The following is a 26,067-nucleotide window of genomic DNA, read 5'->3' as shown; positions in this document are numbered from 1 at the left end:
TACAGTTATATATACATATATATATATATAATTTATAAGTGTATGATCAATTTTTTATAAAGCAAATTATAATAAATTCATTTATTTCTATGAAATAATCGTTTCTTTAATTGCTTTTAATATTGCAATCTGAGTGGCATTTTTTTGTGGTTTTCTAAGGGGGTGCCTTAATAATAATTTTTTCTCAACGAACATTACATAGTTCAATCACAAAATCATATAGTAAGCTTCGCTCCCACTTAATAATTTCCTAAAATATTGTTAAATAACTTTAAATGTTGAAAATTATTACAATTTATGATTCAATACCAATTATATTAAAGCAGTGAAAATAACAAAATAATCTTTAATTAGTTATTGGTAATATTTATACTTCTATAGTTTTATATGAATTTAGATTAATTACTCAATGATAACCAAATAAAGTTAGGTTAGGGTTAACTACCTTTAAGCGGAAATTTTATTGTAATAAAAATATAGCATTATTATTTCAAAAGTTGGACTTAATTTATAAACCAATTTCAGATCAATAAGTATTTCACAAATACATTTATTAAACTTTGCAAAAATATATTAAGTCATTTTACAGTGTTAAATAAAGACATGTTTTTTTTTAATGCTAATTCGTTTAATACTTGATTCCTTTCGATTGATTAATAACCTATAAAGTATTTTCTAGAGAGAACAATTATAAATTAATGAAATTTTATAATTATTGTTTAGTCTTAATAAAATAAAAAATAGTTCTATTTGACCCATAGTATAACGCTGACAAGTATTTATCCTTTTTAATGACGAAAATTATCTTTCGTTCTGTGCAGTTGTCACAGAATCATATAAGAGATTTATAAACACACATTAATATATTTTTCAAGTAATATTTTATCATTTTGTCAACATTATATCATGTAACTTTAATAAAAGAAAGTGCTCTAAAAAAAAAAAAAATATCGAAGGATATTTAAACCCTCCTTTAAATAAACCAAGATACAACTAAAAAACCAAATGTATAGCATACCTAAATCATAATTTATGTTGATGATATTTAGGGCTTGGAAGTTGATGACCTTAGAAACATTAAAAAGTGACCTAAAAAAATATGCAAATATTTATTTTAAATTAATAAGAATACGATTTATAAAATATTTTACTCTTCTATATAAATTTATCAAAACTTACAAATTACTCAAAAAGTGACAACAAATGTCCTTAAAATATAAAATAAAAGAATTACAAATATTTATTTTATAAATTTATTTAAGCTTACAAATTACTCAAAAATCAAAATCATTGCATTGTAAAATTAAAGGGTATTTGATGTTATCAAAAGTAAATAAACGACGATTATCTGTTATTAAATATTTATATTTGGAAAAACTTCTGTTCGCGTCCACTGAAGTGATTGAGAGATGCAGACGATCACTAACTGACGTTTTAATTATCACCATTTCAATAATATTACGAAAAAGTAATGAAATTCAGATGTTATAGGTATTATTCACTATAATACGATAACGGCGCGCCGACTTAAATCGTCCTTTTAAATTATTATTATACTTCAAATTAAGTATTTATTTATTTAATTATATAAATAAATTATTTGCTTATTTATTTATATATTATTTTATTTGTATTTAGAATAACTGTTTGTTAATAAATCATCAATCTGAATAAACTACAATTTGAATACTACTGTCTTTATTCTATCAAAATATGTAGGTGAAACCAAAATATTGAAAAATATTCTGATAAGGCAAATGTAACGTTCGTAGTATGTTTTTTATGGAATTTTATGCCTCATTAAGAGATCTCCGTTCCTATTTCAACTATAATTTTTCGAGGTATCCAATGGATGATTTCTCGAACAATGGAAACAACATTTTTTTTTTACATTGGCCCATATATATTATATATTTAGATAATTTATACTCAATAACGTATTATACTTATAATAAATAATTCAGACCATGATCATTCCTTTGTGTAGCATTATAAGGTATCGTTATTTTTCATAGAGTTAGAGGACAGCAAAAATTACAAATAAAGACTTTTAATTTATTAATAATCTATAACCAACCTAACCAACATGTTATTATTTAATGTAAATTATTTACCGTAAGTAGTACACTAAAAATATGCAAATTAATGTAATTATAATTGTATTTATATGCATATTTAATAACAGTTATAAGAACTGTGTTAAACGGGTTTCATTCTTTATGTTCTGTCAAAAAAAATAATAATAATTTATTTGCAACATATTTTTATTTAGGACTTTCTAATTTTATACAATATTAATGTCATTAAATCGATAAAAAAACAAACTTCTCAGTTTGGTGACAGCCTATAGATACACAAAATAAATGAATTCAGAATGGTCAGTTCTAAATGTAAACAAAATTCAGCCACCATATTTTTGGAGTACCACTAATTACTTATCACACTAAAAGTGATAACATTTATTCTGTAATTGTTTTGAAAACATTGACGTGCACGTGCTCCATAGTTATTATATTGACTCAATAAATATTGTGTATTAAACCTTATTAATTTCTAAATAAATAATTCTCGTATTTATTGTACATCAAAAAAAGTTATTTATTTATTTACAATGGGAGGAGTGAAGTGTGCTATGAAAGGATATAAAAATTCAATGAACATTTTATTGGCATAGTTCTATCACAGAATAAATTAAAATTATTCCGTTTTACAATGTTACTAGTGGCAAACTGGCATATATTTAATGAATTTAAATGATGAATTTAAATATAAAATTCAATTTCAATAATTTTATGTAAATGCTACAATACAACAGCAGTTGTAATTAAGTAAATTATCAGTCTATGTTTTAGGTGGTCACATTTTTGGGACTCCAAATCAATGGCCGAATAATTTTAGAACTCCCTAATGTTCTCTGTGTAAAATCTTATCAGTGACCATTCTGATTTAATTTATTCTGTGATAGATACTCGTACTAGTGAATGATATTGCTGTATTCATCATTTAAACTTCTAACCAATGTACCAATGTACCATTGATCTCGAAAAAATGTTTCTGGATAAAAATGTTCTAGTGGATCAGTTTATACTTCTAAGTATAGTTGTTATAGTAATAGAATCAAATTTTCTCATATAATGGGGTAAATTTTTATTATAAAAATAGGCATCTAAAATGTGAGAAAATCAAAAATTTAAAATGCTTTTTTTATAGCCAAAATATATTTCTAAACTATGGAATATTATTGAAATATTTATATGTTCTCAGTATGTTTTAAGTCACTACAATTAATCTATTGTGCAGAATAACAGCTAAATAACTAATATAATTGGAGCTCATTGAAATACTCGATTTTATTTAGAATTTAATTTTCTAATATTAATAATGTTATTGTAATTTCTGTCAAATACATTTTTTTTAGCTACAAAGATTCTTACATAATTTTTAAGTCTTTCGTATAGAAATCGATAGTTATATGAATTTTTAACTATAAAATGTAGCGTGGTCCATTGTGTTTGTTTTTGTGTATTGTCAAAATTCAAAATTTCAATCACAATTATTCAAGAAATAACTAAAAATGCTTTAAGAAAAAACTATTTGCGAATATTAAATTTTCAACAATCAATACATTTACGGTAAAATTTATAAATAACACTATTTAATGTACGCACGATTAGTAGTTGCATGAGTGTGCGAACAGCGAATACTTGATTAAACAGTTTTAATATTAATATTTTTCACTGATGTGCCACTCATGAGTGCAACATTATCGATCTTTTCCACCTTACTCAGTGAATAACTCAGTTAAGTGCACCACTAGTACACCATTAGTGGTGACTAGCCGCACGACAATAAGCCACGACGGATGAGCGAAGACGTAGAAGAACAAGTTTTATATTCACCAAGCTAATTTTTCCCATTCAGCGATTACATTTCCTCAAATATTAACAGGTCTGTCTAACAGTATCATTAAACAGACATGGTACAACTGCTAATACCACTTGGATGAAATACATTTACATCGTTTTTCAATAAAATATAGATAACAGTCTTCAAAATATTAGTCGAATAGGTAGTCTACGAAAACGTAATTTTGAAAATTTGAAAGCAATTAACTTAAAATACTTTGATTTCGATGTTTCATGATAAATACGTAATTTTAATTTTCCATTATGAGTGGCTGAAATATCAAAAAAGATACTCTAATCAAAAAAACATTTAACTTAAGTCAAAATTAAAATAAAGAACCTACTATTTCTGATACATGGAATTGATTAGTTTTCGTTCAATCAACAGTTTGATGATACTCGTTTTTAAAACATTAATAATAATCTCATTAATCTTGAAAGAAATATTAGTTCTATGCATATTACATTGAAATATGTCAATTAAAATCCGATAAAGTAGCTCTTGAATTGGAGGTACTCGTAATTCTATTTAACGAACATTTAAAGACGTTAGAAAGTTCTCTCGAGATGCAAAATCAGTCGAATGATTTTGATAATTTAAACGCAGTTAAAGATATGCTTTCAAGGGAAAATAATGTTTTATTCAACATATCCGGTTCTAATCATGAATATCTTGATATGCCTTCAAAAGTTGGTATTGATCTACTAAATGATTTATCATTTATTAATGATATAATAATAAATATAATTTATTTATTGATCAAATAATTAACTCAAACTCAAAAAATCCTCCTATTTTATTGGAATTAGACACTCCATCAAATTTTTTCGAAATTCTGAAATCTAAAAATAAATTGCGTTTGACCGAACGTTGGTGTCAAGTTTCAATTTCAGTAGATAAAACCACATCTCAACGAGATCATAAGCGACAGCAAAGATTAGAATTATCAAAAAGAAAAGATAATGGAGAAAACAACTGGATTACCAAATATAATAAAGGTACTCCCTATCTAGCACAAAAAAAACGAATTCATCGTTAAAGGGGTATTATTGTCTATTTTTTATCAAAATGTACATGGGTTAAGAATTAAATTAGTATCCTCTATTCAATTAGATATACCAAATTTTCATCACTTTAATCCACCATTCTTATATTATAAGTTGCGAATAGTTATCGGTCTCGGTTATTGTTGAATGACACTAAAATAATATTGCACTCCTGCTATTTTCCTTCAAATGGTTCTTTTAACATTTATAATAGTCACTGTATTTCTAAAAATTAATTTTATATCTTAAAACTTATTACCAATCATCCTGATTCCATTTTTATGTTTACTGGGGATTTTAATTTACCTAATATTCTCTGGGAAAAATCTGATATCCATGCAATCCTTTCTGATTTGAAACTAAATAGATTTGAAATACTTGAACAGTTTTAATTATGTTTTTGCAATTATTTCAACATAAATTTACCAAAAAACTCGTCTCCAACACTCTTGAACTTATCTTATTTAATAATATTAATCTAAATCTCTCTGAAACTTCATTCCCACTAGTTAAAATTCATATCGCACATCCTCCACTCCAAATTGTAGGTCAACATTTTAACTATACGGAATACCTAATGAAGAACAATTACAGGTAATAATAAAAATAACTTTAATGATTATATAATATTAATTAATATTAATAATAAATTTTAGTAACAAGAAACAGGTATATATTATAATATTTTACATTAATAACTATTACATGGCTTTAATTTATTATTAGAGTCATAAAAATAAATCAGAATTAAGAAAATTGTTATTGCATGATATTAACATACGATAAAGTGGATTATACTTAATGGAATTATTCCTACCTTACTTAATGATAAAAGGTTGTGGTTTGCGGGAGTTAAATAATGGTCTAAAGTATGGTAATAAGTAATTAGTAATTGCAGATAAGTACAAAGTAAATGATATACAGAGGTCCAAGAGAAGAGTCATCAATATCTGTTCTGCACTTTGATAGACATTATAAATACTATATAATTTTAATAGTTTATCATAATAATGAATAAATTAATTTAAACATTATTTTTTTTAACATACAATAAAAATATAGTAGGTCGAAATTTTAATGTTTTAATACTTTACTATATTTTAATGGTCTATGAAAGTCATTAAAAGACCTTAAATTGTATTTTAATGATTTTAAATTATCATCTTTATTTTGTGTATCCGAACTAATAGATTGTTAATGCATATGACATTGTGTATCGATCGTGATAGTATAAAATATTAGCGTTCTACAGTTTTTCATTGTTACCATATTAATTAGTTTCAATTTAAAATGCATAAATAAATATTTGTTAGCTCATATCTAGAATGAAATAATTACTGATTCTGGAGTAGTGGCGTATTTACGGGGGGGGGGGGGGGGTCCATGGGGTCCGGACCCCTCATTGGATTCATAAATACATATCTAATCGTTTAATATGTATAGTATATTATTATATACTATGCATATATAAGTTGTAACCACAAAAAATGTTATTTTTTTGCGTAATCGGGAAAAAACTTTTATCAAGAATTGTTATGCATAGAAAAATAACAGAGTACTTAAAATTGACCTATTCTGTTTAGTAGAAAAACTTTAAAAAACAGAAAGAACAGAAAGAAAGGATAGATTTAAAAAATATTCTTTAAGTAGGTACTATTGAATTATTAATTAATACTTTAAAAGAAGTGAAACAGGGTACAGAAAAAAAATTTCACATTTTATATGGGAAACTAAAAATATGTGATTTGAGTAATGAAGTAATTCAATTTTGAGTATAAATATGTAATTAATTTTAATATTTTAATAGAATCAAGCCAATATTGGCGCTCAGAAATAACCAAAAAACGCACAGCAAAAAAACAAAACAAATAGAGCGAATTTTCAAGTATCCTCTGTACAAGATTATTATACAGGTGACAGTGTATGCCTTTCATTGAACATTTTATCAACCGACTTACAACCCGATTTTTAAATCATAAATCCATTTTAAAAGGTAATAGGTATATTGATTAATCTAGGTTATTATAAGAACCTGTATAAAACATTATGTTTTTTATATTTTTTATAGGGTTTGAATGTATATTTAGTTCAACATTTACATTAGAAAAAATATCGTTTGAGAATTTTGTTGAGTTTTATTTACCACCAGTGGAAATTGATAATGCTTATATTGAAATCAAAATATGAAAATTCAAAATAGCCAGTCAAGATGTAAACATCAAATGTGGATTATAAGCATTTTTGAGCAGCCCAAAGAATGATTTTTCAAGTATATATTTTTTTATTAAATTATTTTGCACATTACCGGTGTTAACAGCAACACACGAGAGATCTTTTTTAACTTTGAAAAGGTTGAAAACATATCTAAGATCAATAATCAACAAAGTAATCTTGTAATCTTTTAATTATTTTGAAAAAAATTTAATATCTACTATATTACAATATCATTTATTTGTACTTTATTTTTAATTTTATTATTATGTTGACGAGGCTAAATGGACTAGCTATGATGTCTATTCATCGGGACACACATATTTAGATGTTGAAGAAATAATCAATGAATTGGCATTAAGTCCTAGAAAATGGGATTTTATAATATATAGATTATATTATATAATATAATATATGATTAAAAATAATAATTATTAATTTAAAAATGGATTTATATTTATTCATTGTAATAAATTGAATTTATATTTCAGTGTAATGTTGGGGGAGGGATGGGAGCAAAGCTCCCACGGCTCTGTATTCTGTAAATTTTCTGGACCCTCCCCATGACAAATTCCTAAATACGTCATTGTTCAGGAAAACTAATTCAATCTGAAATAGTTGTATGTCCACTGCTGTATGCACTTATTTATGCATCAATTATTGAAGCTTTGAGCTTATGAGAATTTTTGAAATAGAAACATTTTTTAATTCAGCTCCATATAACTATATAGATTACAATAAAATAATACGTCATTATATCACTTATGATTCAATGATGTTTTTGATGGTAGCTGAAGAATTAAATTGTTTTTATTTACTCTGAAAAAAATAAGAAATTATGAATATTTTATTCGTGAAGCTACGTATTTATAAGTACGCATGTATTTCATTTGGAATCTCAAGGACATAAATTCACAAACAAATTTTATTTTATACACGTGGTGCTATTTTTTTTAAAAGTTTATTGTATTTTCCTTATTTTATTTCTTACTCTTCGACTGACCGTGATTGTGACTACACTGTTTGTGTTCGTATAGTTCGCAGACGGAACTGGTTGACAATCGTTTGGATTTGTTCATTTATATTGGGGTTTTTATCTTACAAAAATATTAAACAATAGATTTTAGACAATTTATCTTAATTTTGTGCTTTTAATATTGTATTCAAAAGGTTTAAAAACAAGACTAACATGACTGAAAAAGAAATACTCTATGATGTGCAAGTGGTTAATGCGTATAAGAGTTATGGAAAAACGGCTGTATTCAATGGATTGAACATGAACGTTACACCTGGTTCCATGTAAGTAGAATAAAATTATCATAGTTATTTTTCATAAAAAAAATAAATAAAATTTTTACTTAAATTGTTTGAATGATTTTCTCAATCGTATTTGTACAAACCATGTATTCATTTTAGCCTTTAATTCTTCAGTTCTTTCAGTCTTCCAACTGGTATTGCCTTCTTTTAACTCTCCTCTATTCGTTTCTGTTTTCTATTTTCTTTTTAATATCAACATATTTTAGGCCCAGTTCTACGTTCTTACGTGTGTAATATAAAATTCGTTCTAAGTCTTTCTCTTCCTTTTTTCCCTGTTATACTCGTAATCCCTATTTAGTGTATAAGACTATCACGTCATAAAGTATATCCTGGCTATTGTATTTTTCTCGGTTTTATGGTAGGTATTATTTTCCTTTTATTATTTACTTGTTACAGTACTTGATCATTTGTTATATTATCTACTCTGTTAATCTTTTGCATACGTCGAAAGCACCACATCTCATATTAACCTTTTAAAATTAATGTTTTATTTTTAGTTAATTTATTTATTATTTTTATTATTATTATTATTATTATTTTTTTTTTTTTTGAGATTTAATTATCATCAAAGTATTTCAACTTTTGTTCTAAAAGTCATCGGATTATGATTATAATATAACTATTATAATATTAAAAAAATTTAATAAAAAATTCAAATTTAAGATGATAAAATCGAAAAAAAATTTTAAATTAGTTTCTATATTCCATTTAATATTTTAAGTTATAGTATATAAATGTTGTTAGTTATTAGTTTTTTTGATGTTATATATCATAATTAACTATTTACAAAAATTTAGAGCACACGAAATTAAAACATTTTTACGGTATTATATTTTGATAAAAATATATTTATTTTTTTTATATTTCGTAGTGGTTGATATTAATATTATTTTATAAAATGAAATAATATAAAATAAAGAAGGTATTGCATATTTGAATATCAATAAGTAAAATTATAATAAATAGATATTTTTAAATATTTGCATAGGTTATCAATGTTCTATAGCTTGATTTGTAATTGGATAATGATAATTTTTTGTAATTTTAACTCGATCTGTTTTTTACATGAATTGATTTATTTTATATAGTCTTAAAATTACGATAGCACGCTATTCCTAATCATGCAACTGGATCTTTGAATTCAACAAAAATTAAAATGAATCTTCGAAAAGTTACGAGAATGTTTCATAAAAGTTTTAAAAGTTGTATCTTTGCAAAATCGGATATTTCAAAGAATCTCCATCAAATTATATTAATTATTTGGTTATTCTTCTATAATATATAATTTATTCTTTTGAATATATTAACCATAACAACTCTAAACATTTACTGAGTACATTTACCTTATTCAGAAATTTGGTTATACGAGTACTATAATAGGTAGCCTTTTTTAGAAATGATAACTGATCAATCCGACTTCGTTCACTCAAAATTAATTTTTTCGAGAACAATGGTATTATTGGTTTCAAGTATAAAATTAATTATAGCAATATCATTGACCCATTCGTATATTCCACTCAACCTTAAATGTTCGTCTTTTCTTCTGTTTAACTCATGCAAGTTAATTAATTCTTAATTGGAAACAATGGTTTTGTTTTCAAATTAAATAATATATATTGATTTTACAAACTTTTACAGAAAAGTGTAAGATAATAACATATAATTGTAATAAGATCCAACCATTCTTTGTAAACAGTGTTGGGATGTAACTAGATAGATTTTTTGTCATCTTTTATTTTATCTAGATAAATTATACTAAGTTATCTAATTTCTTATCTAAGATAACATTTTTACTTATCTAGATAATTGTCTATATTCTTGTCAAGATTAGAGTTATTTTTATTCTTGTACAGAGACGAATCCAACAAATCAGAGATAATAAAAATCGATCCAGTCGTGGTTGAATTATAAATTCTGTAACTAACCCAACTTTCTTTTATATATATAGATTTTGTATTCATAATCGTAATTCGTTTATTATTAATAAGTAATTCTTATTTATTGATATGTCATTTTGTTTGTATTTTCATGTCGGGAAAATATTTTTGATATTTTTAAAATTAATTTCTTATTTTTCCATGGAAGTTCCAAATATAGTAGGTTGATTTTAGTATACACATGTAACTCATAAGCTGAATAGTCAATACTTGAAGTCAATACTTCATTCTTGGAACCCGTAAAGTCGTAACTACTTATAGAATAATGAAAATCATCAAATTAAGATTATATCGAAAACAAATATTGTTAACTTAAAATAATTTCTTATGTATTCTGTATTCATCCTCTTACGTATAGAGCAATTTTCATTGTTTTTTTTTTTTTGTGTAATATTTTAGTGATTGAATATTATTAAATATTGTACATTATATATAAATACTGCTTAATGGTACACAACATTACTAAAATAAATTATAAACACCTAGGTACCTGTTAATAATTATGATTGTAATTGAGTCTTTATAGATATTAATACAATCATGAAATATTGACTAAAAAATAAAAAAAATTTAAAAATATCTTTTTTTTATCTAGATAAAAATGAAATTGTCTTTTATCTTTATCTAGATGAATTTGGACATATTATCTTTCATCTTCATCTAGATAAATTTTGCATTATTTATTCCTAACACTACTTATAAATAACAGGGGATATTAATTTATGATTATTATTAAAAGCACATAATACTTAATAGCACTCAAGTTTCTGTAACTATAAATTACAAATAAACCCATCAAATAAGTTGCTATTAAAATAATTTATCAAGCCGGTAAAAAAAATTAATACTTTATAATAATGTACTTGTTTATTAATATGTTACTCTTGCATTCTGTTTTGTTCACCTATCTTCCGTTTTTAAGCCTTGTAATTTAATTGATTAAACATAATGGCTTAGTTGAAGCATGGATATATTATTTTACTGATTTAAAAATTAGATAATTAAAATTTTAATTTATGTTTAAGAAGGTATAATTACATATTAATAGATATATTATTAATTTAAAATTCAATAATAATTTTTACTATATAGAGTTATATATAATTATAATCAGGACCCTTAACTTATAGCTCTAAAAAAAGTTGTTATAAGTAAAATAATATATATATATATATATATATATATATATAATATAATCTTAAAAATATTAATATAAAGGCTTAAATATGCACTAAAACAGCGAATCTCAAACTGTGCTCTATGGAACCTTAGGGCTCCGCTAAAGAAATCTAGGGGTTTCGTGGGCATATATTAATTATCTAAATTTAAATATTATTAAATTTCTTAGTTATTGAGGAAAAATACTGGTAACCTGTATTGCGCAACGAATTATACGTTTTAGCGACACCAATTTTATTTACAACTAAGACTTCTGATAAAATTTGATTATTATGACTTCATAATTTGGCTGGTATTTTCACAAAATTAAATGAAGTAAATTTATTAATACAACTTAAGTTGACCAAAGTTTTCATAGCAAATAACAAAATCCGAACTTTAAAAAAAATGAAATTTTGTTGTTTTGTAAATCTTTATTTAATTGATTTAGACACAAAATAAGTGCATGAACCTATTTTTATTTATTTTTATTTTTTATTATTAACTATTAATTAGTTTACAAACCCTCGTATTAAAATTCAAAATGATAAACAAAAAAGGAATCAACATATTATAATTTAAATAATCAATAGTAAATAATATACCTATTTTTCTTCGTTTATTACTAAATTAATATGATTTTAACATACACTTATTTAATATGATAGAAGTACACATAATACATACTATAGTTGTGTATAATTCTACGGAACTGAAAAAGACTTAAAAAATCAAAACAGCACTAATACTTTGAAATATGCAAAAGTATGTAACATAACATTTCGTATTTAGGCACTTAGTTATCTGAAACAAATGTATAGCTCACATGGGCATCTCTAGAACCTCTAAAAAAAAAAAAAAATATTCAAATATTAGAAGTTATGAGCCCTGATTATAATACCTAAAATATAATAATTTTTGCTGTTATAATAGAAAAACATTTTTTTATGCGTAGTTCATGATTACCAAACTAAATAAAAATTCAAAAATATTGATTGACAGAAAAAAATGTATAATACAACACACTCGTATTTATAACAATAATTAAATGTAAAAATTAAAACCATTAGGTAAAACATAATTTGTTTTTATGAACAATATTTATAACTAATAATTATGATTGTCGCACGTGTATAATATAACATTATCTATGAAGCACCTGATTTACTATTATTTTTGTTATTTCATATAAGGTACTTCGCAAAATATTTTTTATTGCTCTAATTTTATATAAAAATACATAAGCAATAATATAAGACAAAAAAAACCTAATAAGGTACATTTGAGGATACGTTATTAGTTTTTACTGTTTTTATATTCATAGTTACTGATTATAAAATCATAATTATTGTAATTAATTTCTATTGTAGTATTTCTTTATTTTATTATTTATATATATTATATATTATATTTATATATATTATATATATATTTATTATTTTATTTTTTAGTATTGTATTTCTATTCGTAACTAATTTCTATAATTTTAATTATTTCCCAACTATCCTGACCTGGCGATTTATATTTCAGTATATATTTTATGTGTGATTTATTTAATTATGCATATAGGTCATGAAGATAAACATAAACTATTCCTAAAGGCATTGAAATGATTAGAATAATGAACTAATTTCCACAGTAACTTTCTAGATTATAATAAATATTAGAACATTTTGAGGTGTAATCAATACTCAATCCACTTTTATTAATTTTAAATATTAACCAACTTCTAACAAATACATTTAAACAATGTGATTTTTTTAAAAATGAAATTAAGATTGATTTAAGGGCTTATCAATATTAAACAATGGACAATTGCAGTTAGATAATCATCATATTTAGATTAGTACCTATATCTTAATATCGAATGTCGGCGCAACAGTAAAATATTTACATGTGTATTATAACTAAAATATTAACATTATTAATTTTATAGCTATGGCCTTTTGGGACCTAGTGGTTGTGGCAAGTCGACACTTATTCGGTGCATCTTAGGAATTATGAAATTGGACTCTGGCACTGTTCATTTGAAAGCAAAAAGGCTGAAAAGTATTGGATTTATGTCTCAAGTACATTTTAAAATAATTTTATATTATAACCATATTATTTTTAACACGTAGAAAAATTTCAAGGATTTATGTCTGGAACAAATATTGACTGTTGATGAAACATTTGAATTCTACGGGTCACTGTATAAAATGAGCAAGAAACAAATTGAGAATAGAAAACATGAATTGCATGCGTTTCTTCAGTTACCCATCACAGGATGTTTAATACAATACCTAAGGTTCTGTATGGTGTATTTAACATTTTATCATCGTATAGCTTATGACGTACGAGTATAGTATTTAAGTGTGTTCTGGTTAATAATATCCAGTTCAAATGATTAGGTTTTGGTAGTAAGCATATCGTATAATATCGATCACTTTAGATTAGTAGTTATAATAGTTTTAGTTAGATTAATTAGTCTTTAATAGTTTTAGAAACTATTTTAATCTTGATAATAATTATCAGATTCAAGAAATCATGTTATTTTATGGGTTTGAAAAAATAGCCATGCTAAAAATTGTTTATTTTTTCGTTCATTCTACCCAGAAGATGAATTCAATAAGACATTGTGTTATGTGCCGGAACATTTGTTGAATTTTTTTTCTTTTTAAATTGTTTAGTTGTGTTATAATAATAATACGAGTACTAATATAAATACATTATTTGCTTGCGTAATCATAATTGTATTTTTTTTCGCTATTTTATTTACATCAAATGTTACTTCTATGTCAACTCGATCGACAATTTTCTGTTTAATACATTGACCATCATGAGATCTCTTCTGAGATTTTAAGATATTCTAAAAATCGTTTTAATAATGTACTGACTATGCATAGTAAAAATAAATATAGCATTAATCATGATTAATGCTTAATTTATTTTTAGTATAATTATTTTCAGTTTATTTTTATTTTTTTTTTTCAACACAAAATTACATAAATGTATTGTTGTAGTTTTTTTAAAATTTTTTTTTATAGTGGTGGCGAGAGCAAAAGAGTATCTCTTGCCATCACCTTATTACATGACCCTGAAATCATTATACTGGATGAGCCTACAGTCGGAATTGATTCTGTCCTAAGATACGAGTAAATAGTATATTTAAAAGTAAAAAAATATTAAATTTTAACAATTGAATATATCATTTATTTAGAATTTGGTCTCAATTTATAAGAATGGCTAAAAATGATAAAAAAACGATTATAATAACTACTCATTACATCGAAGAAGCAAATCAAGCCGATTGCGTAAGTTTTTTTTAAAGTAATATTTTATATCAAACTATAAATACTATTTTTGTGTATTTGGATATAAATATTCATCCGCAATACCTGATGTTGCGCAAGTATTTATCTATCCATATCATATATTAGACAAGAAAACTTATAAATTGTATCCAGTGTGTAAAATGTAACGGATTTTTTTTTATAAATATTGTAGATATAAAATAATGTAAATATGGTAAAACTAAATTAAAAACACTTTTTAAAATCTCCTCTTGGAGTAAGTGAAATTATATTCTTGGATTAACCAACTTTAATGTACTCGTAGGCTTATGAGTGACTATTGTGGATAAGTTTTGAATTCTTAATAAAATAATAAATAGTAAATTGAAAAAAATTAAAATAAAAAGATAAATACAAAAATAATATGTAAATTTAATATAACATGATGTAAATACTTTAATAATTGTAAATAATAATTAAAAAGCGGTATTTAATGGCCCTTGCTGCCAAATTAAAAAAAAAATCAATGACAATTATATGCTAATATGTTTATAAAAAATTCCGTTGACTATATGAAGTTCGAATTTGATTTACATACGGTACACAAAATAGGGTTTCGAGTTTTTTACTTACAACTTATAAGATATTATAAACAATTGTTATAACATTTTTTTTTTTTTAAATTTTCACATTAAGAGAGAATAGTTTTAATATTAAAGATTTTAAATAAAGATCATCATTGAAGTTAACTAAATATAATTAGTAATAATTGAAACTTTCCTGCGAGGTCTCGTGTGTTGTTGAAAATTAGTAACACTATATTATAGTTTATAATAATTCATATAACTTATACACAAGTATAAGTTATATATAAGTTTTGTTCAAAATGGTTTTACGCAACTAACTTTTTTTTTTTTTTTTTATATGTATAACAACTACTATAGATCGGCTTTATGCGTAACGGAGTGATATCAGAAGAAGGGTCACCTCGAGATATTATCTCAAAATTTAATTCCGACTCATTGGAAAATGCTTTTTTATCAGTATGTTATAATCAAGAAAAACAACAGGTATTCAAGTTCGACAGAATTTAAAATTCGTCTATTAAAGTATACAGTGAAGAGCAAAATTTGTTATTATAATAATAGCCAACTGTCTTACATAGCACAATTTTTTAAAGAATGAATTTCTATATAAACGTATATATTTATAAAGATTTGGTATTTGAAATCTGCTTGGAAATGTACATATTTATTTAAACAGTGCCGATTTTATTTTACATAGTTTGTATATTTTCAATTTTTTTTTAATTGATTCACGTAATCAATATACATTTAAGGTAGAAAAATGCTTATCTTATTAATATCACACATTTATGTTCTAATGACCATCTAATACAATAGTTAAATTGATAAATTTGAATTCGTTGACCAATTAAATATTTTTATTTTCATTTTCTTCGATGAATTCCATAAATTCAAAATATTGAAAAAATTCAATATTTTTATTTTCATTTTCTTCATTTTTTTTTTTTTTTTTTTGTAGATTGAATCAGATTGATAATATTATTGAATAAGAGTTAAGATTATTAACTGATGTAGGCGACAAAATATCGAGAAAATATAAAAAAAAAAAAATTACATTTTTAAACGTATATTTTCATAATACTAAATAAAATTAATCTTATCATGTCAATTTATCTCAAATGTTGGGTTAATGCGCTTGTTAGTATGTATAGGTATAATGAGAAAGGATAATTTAAAACTGCATTTTTAAAATGCCGAAACAGCTCTGGCCAAATGTATTTTTTACATTTTATATTTTATCACGTTTTGGTAAAATAGAAAATATTCAATTTTGCTTAAAATATTGATTTTAATAATTACCAACTGAGGTGCACCTAAATTAATGTAGCTTGAACAATAAATTAATAAAAATAAACATTATTAAAATATTGTGTTATTTTGTCAACCTAATCTCTTTTTGCATCGAAATAATAACTACTGTAACTTAAAATAGTAGAATATCTTACAGGTAAGGCCAGCTACTACCTAATATAACTAATTTTTATTTAATTATATTCAAATTGAAATGCATAGTTATGTGCATTTAGAAGCATATTTCCATATGCTTAAAAATCGGTTCCCTATTAATAATAAATACTGTGTTTTAGCTGGGATGAATGTTTGTTTAGTTGCCTATTCCAATTTTTTTTTTTTTTTTTTTTTGATGGTATATTTGTCTCGTATTAAACATTTAATTATAATTAATACTATGTAAGTAATTTTTACATAAATCAGTTGTTATTGAAGTTTTAATGAATTAATTTTTTCATGTGTGATAATACCTTAAGCTCATATACAGCATCTTTGATTTTCCATCGAATTCCAATTAACATTAAATATTTTGATTTATTTCCATGTCTCTTATCTACTTCTGATGATACAGTTTTAAATGATGTTTTTTCACCTAGTTTTCAATAATTGTCTTTACTGTTCAAGATTAAAAATAAAATGTTGCTAAAGTGTATAGCAACATTGTCCGTTGTTAAAAAGTTGTGCCATAAAGATATATATGCAATGCATAATTTTAATTATCATATTACGTTTTAAAATATAACACTTAAGTTACCGTTTAAGTACACGTTTAACAATGTTGTTTTTTGTGTTAGGCTGTGATTAACACTGATGGAATGATGGATTCAACGGCTCGATCGAAAAACCTAATGCAAATAGGAAAAAAAATCAATCGTCATAGAGTTAAAGCCCTGATGAGGAAAAATATTAGAGTACTTTTGCGAGATAATTGGTAAATTAAGTTATAAAATTGTTTGAAAAGCTCGATTCGTGATATTTCAAATGACTGTGTTTTAGGTTATTGTTTTTTGCGTTCTTCCTTCCCATACTACAAGCGTACATCGTTAGCGTTGGTTTTGGGAACAACATTAGAAATCTGAAAATAGCGTATAAAAATGATGAGATCAGTTGCCAAAATTATTCCAGCGTTGGTAGTTGCATTTATGACAAGAATTCCAATCAAACAATGAGTTGCGATGTCATGAGAAACCTCGAATCCCATGGATTTGCTCTGGTAAGTGAAGACGGCGTCGGCTCGGATATCATCCCGCGTTTTCGGTTTAATTGATCGACGTTTGATCTTTGCCATTCGATTAACTTTCATTACTTTTTTTTTCTTTTTCTTAAACGAACCCGATCAATTTACTGCTGGCGTCCTTGCAACACAAAGTCAAACAAGTGGGTGCTGAAAAATAACTGATACGTACGAACGAAAAAAGAGTAAAAGGTGCGAGAATAGATTAAACGAAAAAAGAATCGACCGAGTCGTCTAAAGACCTATTAGCCTTAATAACATTTTTTCATGTCCCATTTGAATCCTTATGTGTTCTTTTTCATCAAAAATAATAATTTTCGTTACAATTTCAACAATTTCCTTCGTCGACCGGACTGGACTAGTTACATGGTTTTAATGTAGTACCCGCTTATATGCACGTTCGACGATTATTGTCGGAGTAAATTGCGATAACATAGTGTATTTCGATGCGATGGCGAGGGACGAGGAACCAGTGACGATAATAATAATAATTGAGCCAAAAATTTACCACTTCGGTACGCCTTCTATCTGTAAGAGGTAGGTGACCTAAAATCCAACAAAGATGGACGGTGGCCGCTCTGACGGCGGTTGCGATTACGACACGGAACGAATAGAGCTTAATTAATGGGTGGGAGGTCTGTATGGTCCTATCGGTATGGTGCAAGGACCGCAAAGCTCACACACCAATAGGATGAACACTTATAACTAGGGCTCCATTAGAAATGCCCTATAAAAAAAAAAAAAAAAAATCAAAAAATGCATTTATGAACCAAAAACTCTAAAAAATTTCCTAAAAATATTTAAAAAAAATACCCATTACAAACATAAGTAATTTGGTCGATGAGCTTACAATATTAAAATTTCACTTTTGATTGATATTAAAATTCACTAAATACAATAAAATGGAGAAGAAACAGAGAACGATGTTATTTTTGAAGTAACTCATTTCTTCTCTTTTAGGTTCAAGTGAAAGACCAAAAGGCAGCCGAAAAGATCATGAAGGACAAAACCATTGTTGCATTTATATATTTCCCGAACAACTATACGAATGATTTAGTACAATTCATTGATGACTTTGAAAACTACCAGGCGCAAGCATACGTATATTTGAACAACAATTATAATATCAGTTTATAATAATTTATGAATAACTCGTATTTGTGTTCCAATAAAAATTTTATAATATTAACAGTAATAAAATAATTTTGAACTTTAGATTTTTTTAGAAAGCAATCAAATTCAGACGGCTATAATCAATTCGATGAATGAGCTAAAAGAAAATATTTCAAATGGATGTTCTATGAATCCAAAAGCAATCAGTACACCAATAGTAAGATCAATATAATATAATAATATCAATATTTAATTTATATATAGCAACGTCTGTCCTCGCAGACGAATTCAGAATACAGTAGGTATAACGTAACGTAATAACGGTATACAAAAATGATTCATTCATTGTTGACATTAGCAATGAGTAGCTCACACGAGATTAATTTAAAGGAAATTATTATAATAAATATCCGTTGAGTTTTATCAAATTTGTCGGTAGTTCCTAACCAACGAACAAAACTTCAAGGTATAGTACGTATCAAAAAAAGTAGAGGAATCGTGTAACTCACATCGGCACACTTACGTATTATAAAGCTTAAGTTTCTGAAAGTCTGTACGCGAATAGTTTTAGTTGGACGTTTAAAGTTCAAGTTTGACTATAGAGTAAGACCAACTAAGATCTCTAACCACATTTACTACATTCGTTTTGGGGGGGGGCTACTAGATTATATCGGTACAGGATGGGTGAATATTTGTGATGGAAAGATATTCATGAGCACTCATCTGGACTAACTAAATTAAATCACACGATGCGTAGATATGATATGGTACATGATTTATAAAAATTATAAAAGTAATTACAACTTAATTGTAACCAAAATTAAACTATTTTTTTTAAAATTGCATTGTTATTTATTCATTTTACATCAAACAATATATTGTTTTGCAAAAAAAAAAAAATGATTTTATTTACGATAAATGTATAATCAAACGCAATTTAATTTTGATACATTTTCAGAACTTTATTACCTTACTTGGAAAGGACGTGAAGATCAATACGCATTACATGGTTGGATTTTTTCTAGTAATGTAATTATTATAGATATATTTATTACTCAAACTTTTTTTTTGTCATTTCAAATTTGTAAGTTTGTATATCAAATTGTTATTGAACATTTTCACTATCGTTTATATGTTCATATGAACTATAGTAATTACTACCACAACATTTTTTTATCTTAACGATTGAAATATTATTTAAATATGATTGGAATTTCAATATTTAAAATAAAAACTTAATAAAATATTGAACCAATACTATCGTGAATTTGATTTTTCATGTTGAACCTGAAACATGTAATACAAATGTATTAACATTGGAAAACAAATATTTTAAAATTTTATAAATGTCTAATATTTAATTCAATGTATAACTAATAGATTGAATTAAATATTAGTATAACTAATAGATATAGAGCATTTATCAATTTTTAAATTTTTTTTTTAAATATTGAATAAATATATCTACGCTGTGTGGGATTATATAATAAGTGCAAGTCGAGAGTAATTTTGATTATTCATTATATAATTCAAAATAATTTAATGAAACTGAATATTTTATAGAATTATATAATACTTATTAGTGGACATAATTTTGTGAAATAATGGATTATAATTTAAAATTAAATTTATCGCGTTTAAGTTTTAATTATTATTATTACGTGTATGAATTTATTCAATAAAATATGCACGTCATGCTATATTCATGAAATCAGCAACGCTTTAAATTAATTAAATAATTTATGTTCAAACGAATTAACATAATTAACAAAATATTATTTAGTATAACCAGAGCTATTTTTAGGGTATGCGAAGCCCCAGGACCTAATATACATTGGGGGCCTTTAAATACATACATTTTGAAACATATATTTTGTCAACATATCAATTATTATTATTATCTATTAAAAATATTATATTTTTTAAAAAAATAAAATAAAAATGTAAAATTATTATATTTTGTAATTACAATGTAGTTGAGGCCCTTCTAATCCTAAAGCCCGCTGCCTGGGTCCTTTGAGGCCCATGCTTTAAATTAGCACTGAGTATAAATTTTATCATAATGACTTCATGAATTCAGCGTAACATACATATTGAAATGTTCTAAATCACTTAATTTTTGATGTTACATAAAAATAATAAAAAAATAATAGTTTGTATTATGATTACAGTAAAATTATTGGTTGTTATTTATTTTTTTTTTTTTTTTTTAGGGGATCATTTTACTATTCTAGCATATTCTCTGTAATAATGATGCTTTCGGAAAAAATGGATGGTGTATTTAGCCGATCTATGTTGGCAGGTATTTGAATACAGTCCTTATATTGTATACTAATCGTCACTATACTGTTATTGTCGTTTCAGGCGTCACCGTGATAGAATTGCTGACATCTATGTTTTGTCTCGCCAATATATTGATTTTGATTCAATCTATAGTTCCTTTAATCATTACGTACATGGTTTTCTCGAATCCGATACAAATAACCAGTGGCCTATTTATGTGTGCAATAACGATGATAATTGCGGGATGGCAAGGTTTCTTCTTCGGTACGTATATTACATTATTAGTTCCCCTAAGACGCATTGTACGCAGTCAATGGAACAAATATGCAAAGTGACTGTGGGGAAATTACAAACTGAACTCGCTGTTGACATTTTGAATTTCTCGTGGAAAATAACATATGCGAAGAGAACGTAATAACGTATCGTAATATCTATACACAGAAAGTAATAAGTAACACAATACAATGTTTATGGATCAAAAGAGATATAATCACAAATTAAATTATTAATAATAAATATAAATCTGGACTTATTATGATGTAATATGTTTTCGAATTTTTCCAAAATTACAAAAACTGTAAGTCACTACATAACTCATACAATGAATATCGTATTTACTAAAAAATATTTACAACGATTAATAATCATGTCAAAGTCTGTCAATCATTCAGTAACATTTTGAAATCATCATTCGATTTACCCCTATTATTATATTTACAAACTGACGAATTAATCTTTTGATGATTTTATAACACGAAAATTGATAGAGCCAAACGATTTATTCTGATCATATTTACCGATAGATATATAGCGAATACCGTGCAATATTAACAGTAAAAAAACTTTAGTTACCATTACATATGATCTGGAAATTATTCAATACATTTTCAAAGTATATATCTTAAATATTGATTTTTTTCTCACAGGAAAAATAAGAAATCGTAAACGTTTTTTTTTTTTTTTTTTTTTGCATTTCGGTTGCAGGATTGATCGCTGCCGGAATAACACCGACGAAATCAGGTGGCGTTCACATTATGAACGGGTTGGCCATAGCCCAGATGTTAGTGTCAGGTAAGAACGTAAACGTCACCATTACACGTTACTATATCAGACGAAAATTGTTTCGAATATCACCCGAGCACTTATAGTAATGCACCGTTTGTGCGCTCAGGTGGAATATGGCCATTGGAAGCGCAGGCACCATGCCTAAAAGCAGTGACTCAGTTCCTGCCGATGACCGTGGCAGGCAAGATGATGACCAGTGTAACGTTAAGAGGATGGGAATGGAACCATCCACTCGTTTTAACGTACTTTTCAACGCTTTGCGTGCACGTCGTCCTGATGGTATTGGCTTTAATTTTTCTGGGAAGGTTCAAGAAGGATACGTGGATATTGAATAAATGATCGCAGTCTTTAAAACATTCGCACGGTTTTCTTTTTTCCACATTTTTAACACGTGACAAATCTCGGTTTGTTCTCCGACCTATTGTTATTCGTGCCGGTTTTCAAGCAACTAGACTGTCGTGGACAACGAGAGATACGAAACCAAAGCATCTTGTGACTGAACGAGTTATATTTTAACCATAATAATAATAACGATTATTATGAACACAAACTTATTTGTGTATCGTTGAGTTACAAAAAATCAGAATCATGGTCATATACAGGGGGTGGACAAAATAATATGAGCACCTGGCGCACACTCAATGTATTTATTTATATTTACATATTTGTTTATTAATAAGGTGTTAGGCCAACATTTCGCCAACAGTTTTAATCCTTCGCGGAATATATTCGTAAAGAACCTGAATAGTTTCCAACGGAATTTTGTCCAATTCTTCTATCAAAATATCCGTCAATTGCTTAAGTGATATGTTGACAAACATCATGCAAAAATATGTAACTATATTGAATGGTGTTGATATTTTTTTGTACACCCCCTGTATCTAATGTCAAAAGAACACAAATGGTCAACGGATATGGGTTGAAAACTGAATTTTTAGTGCACTACAGAGGTCAACTGGAAAAAAAATATAAGATATTCGTACATGGAACAGTGAAAAAAGTGTTTAGTAATAAGCTGATTTAAAAATATTAAAACTAAGGAAATCGTAATGCTACTCAACATCACAAAACAACCTAGAATGCACTTTTTATATCGTTTTGTGGTATTAGTATTATTTCTAGGTACTGTAAATTATGGCTGCATTAAAATTTTCAAATATCTTAAAACTAATATACTTGAACAATATGGTTATAATACCTACAGGTTATTACAAATTATATAAATAAAAATGTCGGAAGCACATTTAAACCCGTCGTCGTTGTATACTTTTGAATGGCTTTCTTATTTTTTGAATCATTGCATTTCGCTTTAACATTTGTTACGTTTATGTGAACTAAAGCGATATGTAGATAGGATATAAGGAAAAATTGTTGAAAACTGGAGAGTTCGTTTATTTCCAAAGACACGCGATAAGGATGCAAATGCGTTTTCACAGTCCTTATCACATAAACTGATTGATCGGTTTGTATTGGAATTGAAATGGGTCTTTTGTGCTCAACAAATCAGTCCATCTGCAAATAAGATAAATAGTCATATAATATACGTGGAATCCACGGGTATCGTTTTTGTTTCGAAATATAGCGGTTTAACAACCGATCGATTCGAACACTAGCGGCAATTATCGTGAGTTTTGTTTAACCTAATGATAATGTAAAAAAAAAAAAATAAATAAAAAATAATGATTGTCTCCTTGTCAGTATTTTCAGCTACAGCTGCCTAGTTTAGTATCCCAAATGTGAAATCGGAAAAAGAAATCGATGAACTCACACCTTTGGCATTATTAATAGTGAGTTTAAATGGATCAAAGATTGATACTTTCTTATACGATAAATATGATAGCACAATAATCACCACGAACGAAGATTTCAAAAAGTTCATAGAAGTTAAAATCTGATTGAATGATTGATTTAATATTTAAAAACTAGGTTTTAATTTTTTTTTACTAAACGCAATTCATTCGTTCATCGCGGCTCGAATATTATGAAATTTTATTTTTGCACGTCTTAAAAGTAGTAAAATTGTCGTTTATCCCATGTTGCCTTTTACCAGTCGATGTACGTTTTAATTGTGTACTGTTTGTACGGCAAAGTATTCACGATTGACGTACTCGTACTATGTATACATATACAATAGCGATACTTATGCGTTGTTTAAATACCATAATGAATTTAGCATGAAGCAATATTGGTTCAAGACGTCTTTGCTAATGCGTATACTGTATAGGTAAACAGCAACGAATACGTTTAATTTGTTCAGATAGTTAGTAGAAGGCAGAAGCATATAAAAAAATAAATAAATAAATAAATAACGGTGCATTGTTCCGCGAGTTTAGCTGAAACTTTGTAATTCGATTTCGTAATTAAACTCTAAGAATCGCTGTTGCTCGTTAGTTGATTGGTTATTATTAGTTATTACTTAAAATATAATTACATTAAACGAACTTGTTGATTGATCGATTAAGACAATTTATAAACATATACAATGTGTACAATAACGTGCATACATATATGTATATTATACACAAATGTAAATTATTGTATGTATAATTCTTTCAGCAGGACAGATTTTTGAAACGAATATAATATATATGTATATTGTACGATTAATAACAGTGGCGTATATAGGTTTTAATTATTATACAGGGGACCGATCATGTATTTGATTTTTGGGGAAGGGAAGGAGAAAGCACACTATTACGACAAAAATTACTTGAACACTATAAGACTTCCCGATTGTCTTTACACCATCAGAGAAATAAGAAACTCAACTTTTTTAATGATTTATAATTTCAAAAAAATATAAAACTACATTTTAATAAACAAGTTTTTTATTACTCATTCAAAATTCACCACATATTTTCTTAAAAGAACAAACATGTTTTATTAATATAAAACTTTAAATTATTGCATAAGCAACATTCTCATTGTCGCGACAAATTTTCGGAATAACCCTCAGCTTTAAGACAAAAATAACAATTTTTTACATTGGTGTTTTTCATTTCATGGGGATCCTCAGCCCTCCCATAAATACTTCTCTGATTATTAACTATTAAACATATGGTCTTACGATATCAGTTGGTTATTAGTAGCCATCGCAACAGGTCGCAACCGAAACCCATTAAAATTGAATCGTTCGGTTACGAAACATATCGCGAACATCGAATCACACAATTATGTGATAAAATGTGTGCAGCTACACTATAGTTATAACTTGTTTGTACCAAAGTCAAATCGACAACAAATTCCTGTAATCGGACCGCAGTGTCTGAATGCCCGGATCAGTTTTTATTAATAAAAATTTTAGTCCGGTCACGTCCATATGTGTTTATCGACAAATAGACAACCCGGACGTTCTTGATATTTCATTGATAAAATCAATCCCATTTCAATTAATTTGTCATCGAAATTTTATCATTCCGACCGATTCACCAATTGATAATGGAAATCTAACTGGATTTTATTACCTAATCAAACAAATACGAATCAAATAAAACCAAACTATATAAATATTTTATTCAAGGTGCAGAACTGACGGCCGAACATCCAACTGCATTCATCGCAGAATCCACGCAAAACCAGTGGTGTAGCCAAGGGGGGGATAAGGGGGCTATAGCCTCCCCCATGGGCCGTGTTTATATGTATAATGTA

At 26.3% G+C, this 26,067-nt stretch overlaps 1 protein-coding gene across 1 annotated transcript; it reads left to right on the top strand.

Annotated features, from left to right (window-relative positions):
- Nucleotides 1–8,171: 8,171 nt before the first annotated feature.
- Nucleotides 8,172–22,775, top strand: LOC112691331 (ABC transporter G family member 23-like). Its single transcript, XM_025565511.1, has 16 exons — nucleotides 8,172–8,252; nucleotides 8,334–8,462; nucleotides 13,512–13,644; nucleotides 13,708–13,862; nucleotides 14,602–14,709; nucleotides 14,775–14,868; nucleotides 15,792–15,917; nucleotides 17,519–17,655; nucleotides 17,721–17,937; nucleotides 18,919–19,080; nucleotides 19,178–19,288; nucleotides 20,030–20,100; nucleotides 21,285–21,373; nucleotides 21,436–21,618; nucleotides 22,339–22,425; nucleotides 22,526–22,775. The coding sequence occupies exons 2-16, from the start codon at nucleotides 8,353–8,355 to the stop codon at nucleotides 22,756–22,758; spliced, it is 2,016 nt and encodes a 671-aa protein (XP_025421296.1). The 5' UTR covers nucleotides 8,172–8,252; nucleotides 8,334–8,352; the 3' UTR covers nucleotides 22,759–22,775.
- Nucleotides 22,776–26,067: the final 3,292 nt, after the last annotated feature.

The sequence above is a fragment of the Sipha flava genome, unplaced genomic scaffold, assembly GCF_003268045.1.
Source record: "Sipha flava isolate LNK unplaced genomic scaffold, YSA_version1 601_pilon_pilon, whole genome shotgun sequence".
In the NCBI taxonomy this organism is placed as follows: domain Eukaryota; kingdom Metazoa; phylum Arthropoda; class Insecta; order Hemiptera; family Aphididae; genus Sipha; species Sipha flava.
Note: the sequence above shows the minus strand (reverse complement) of the source record. Positions and strands in the feature narration are given on the sequence as shown.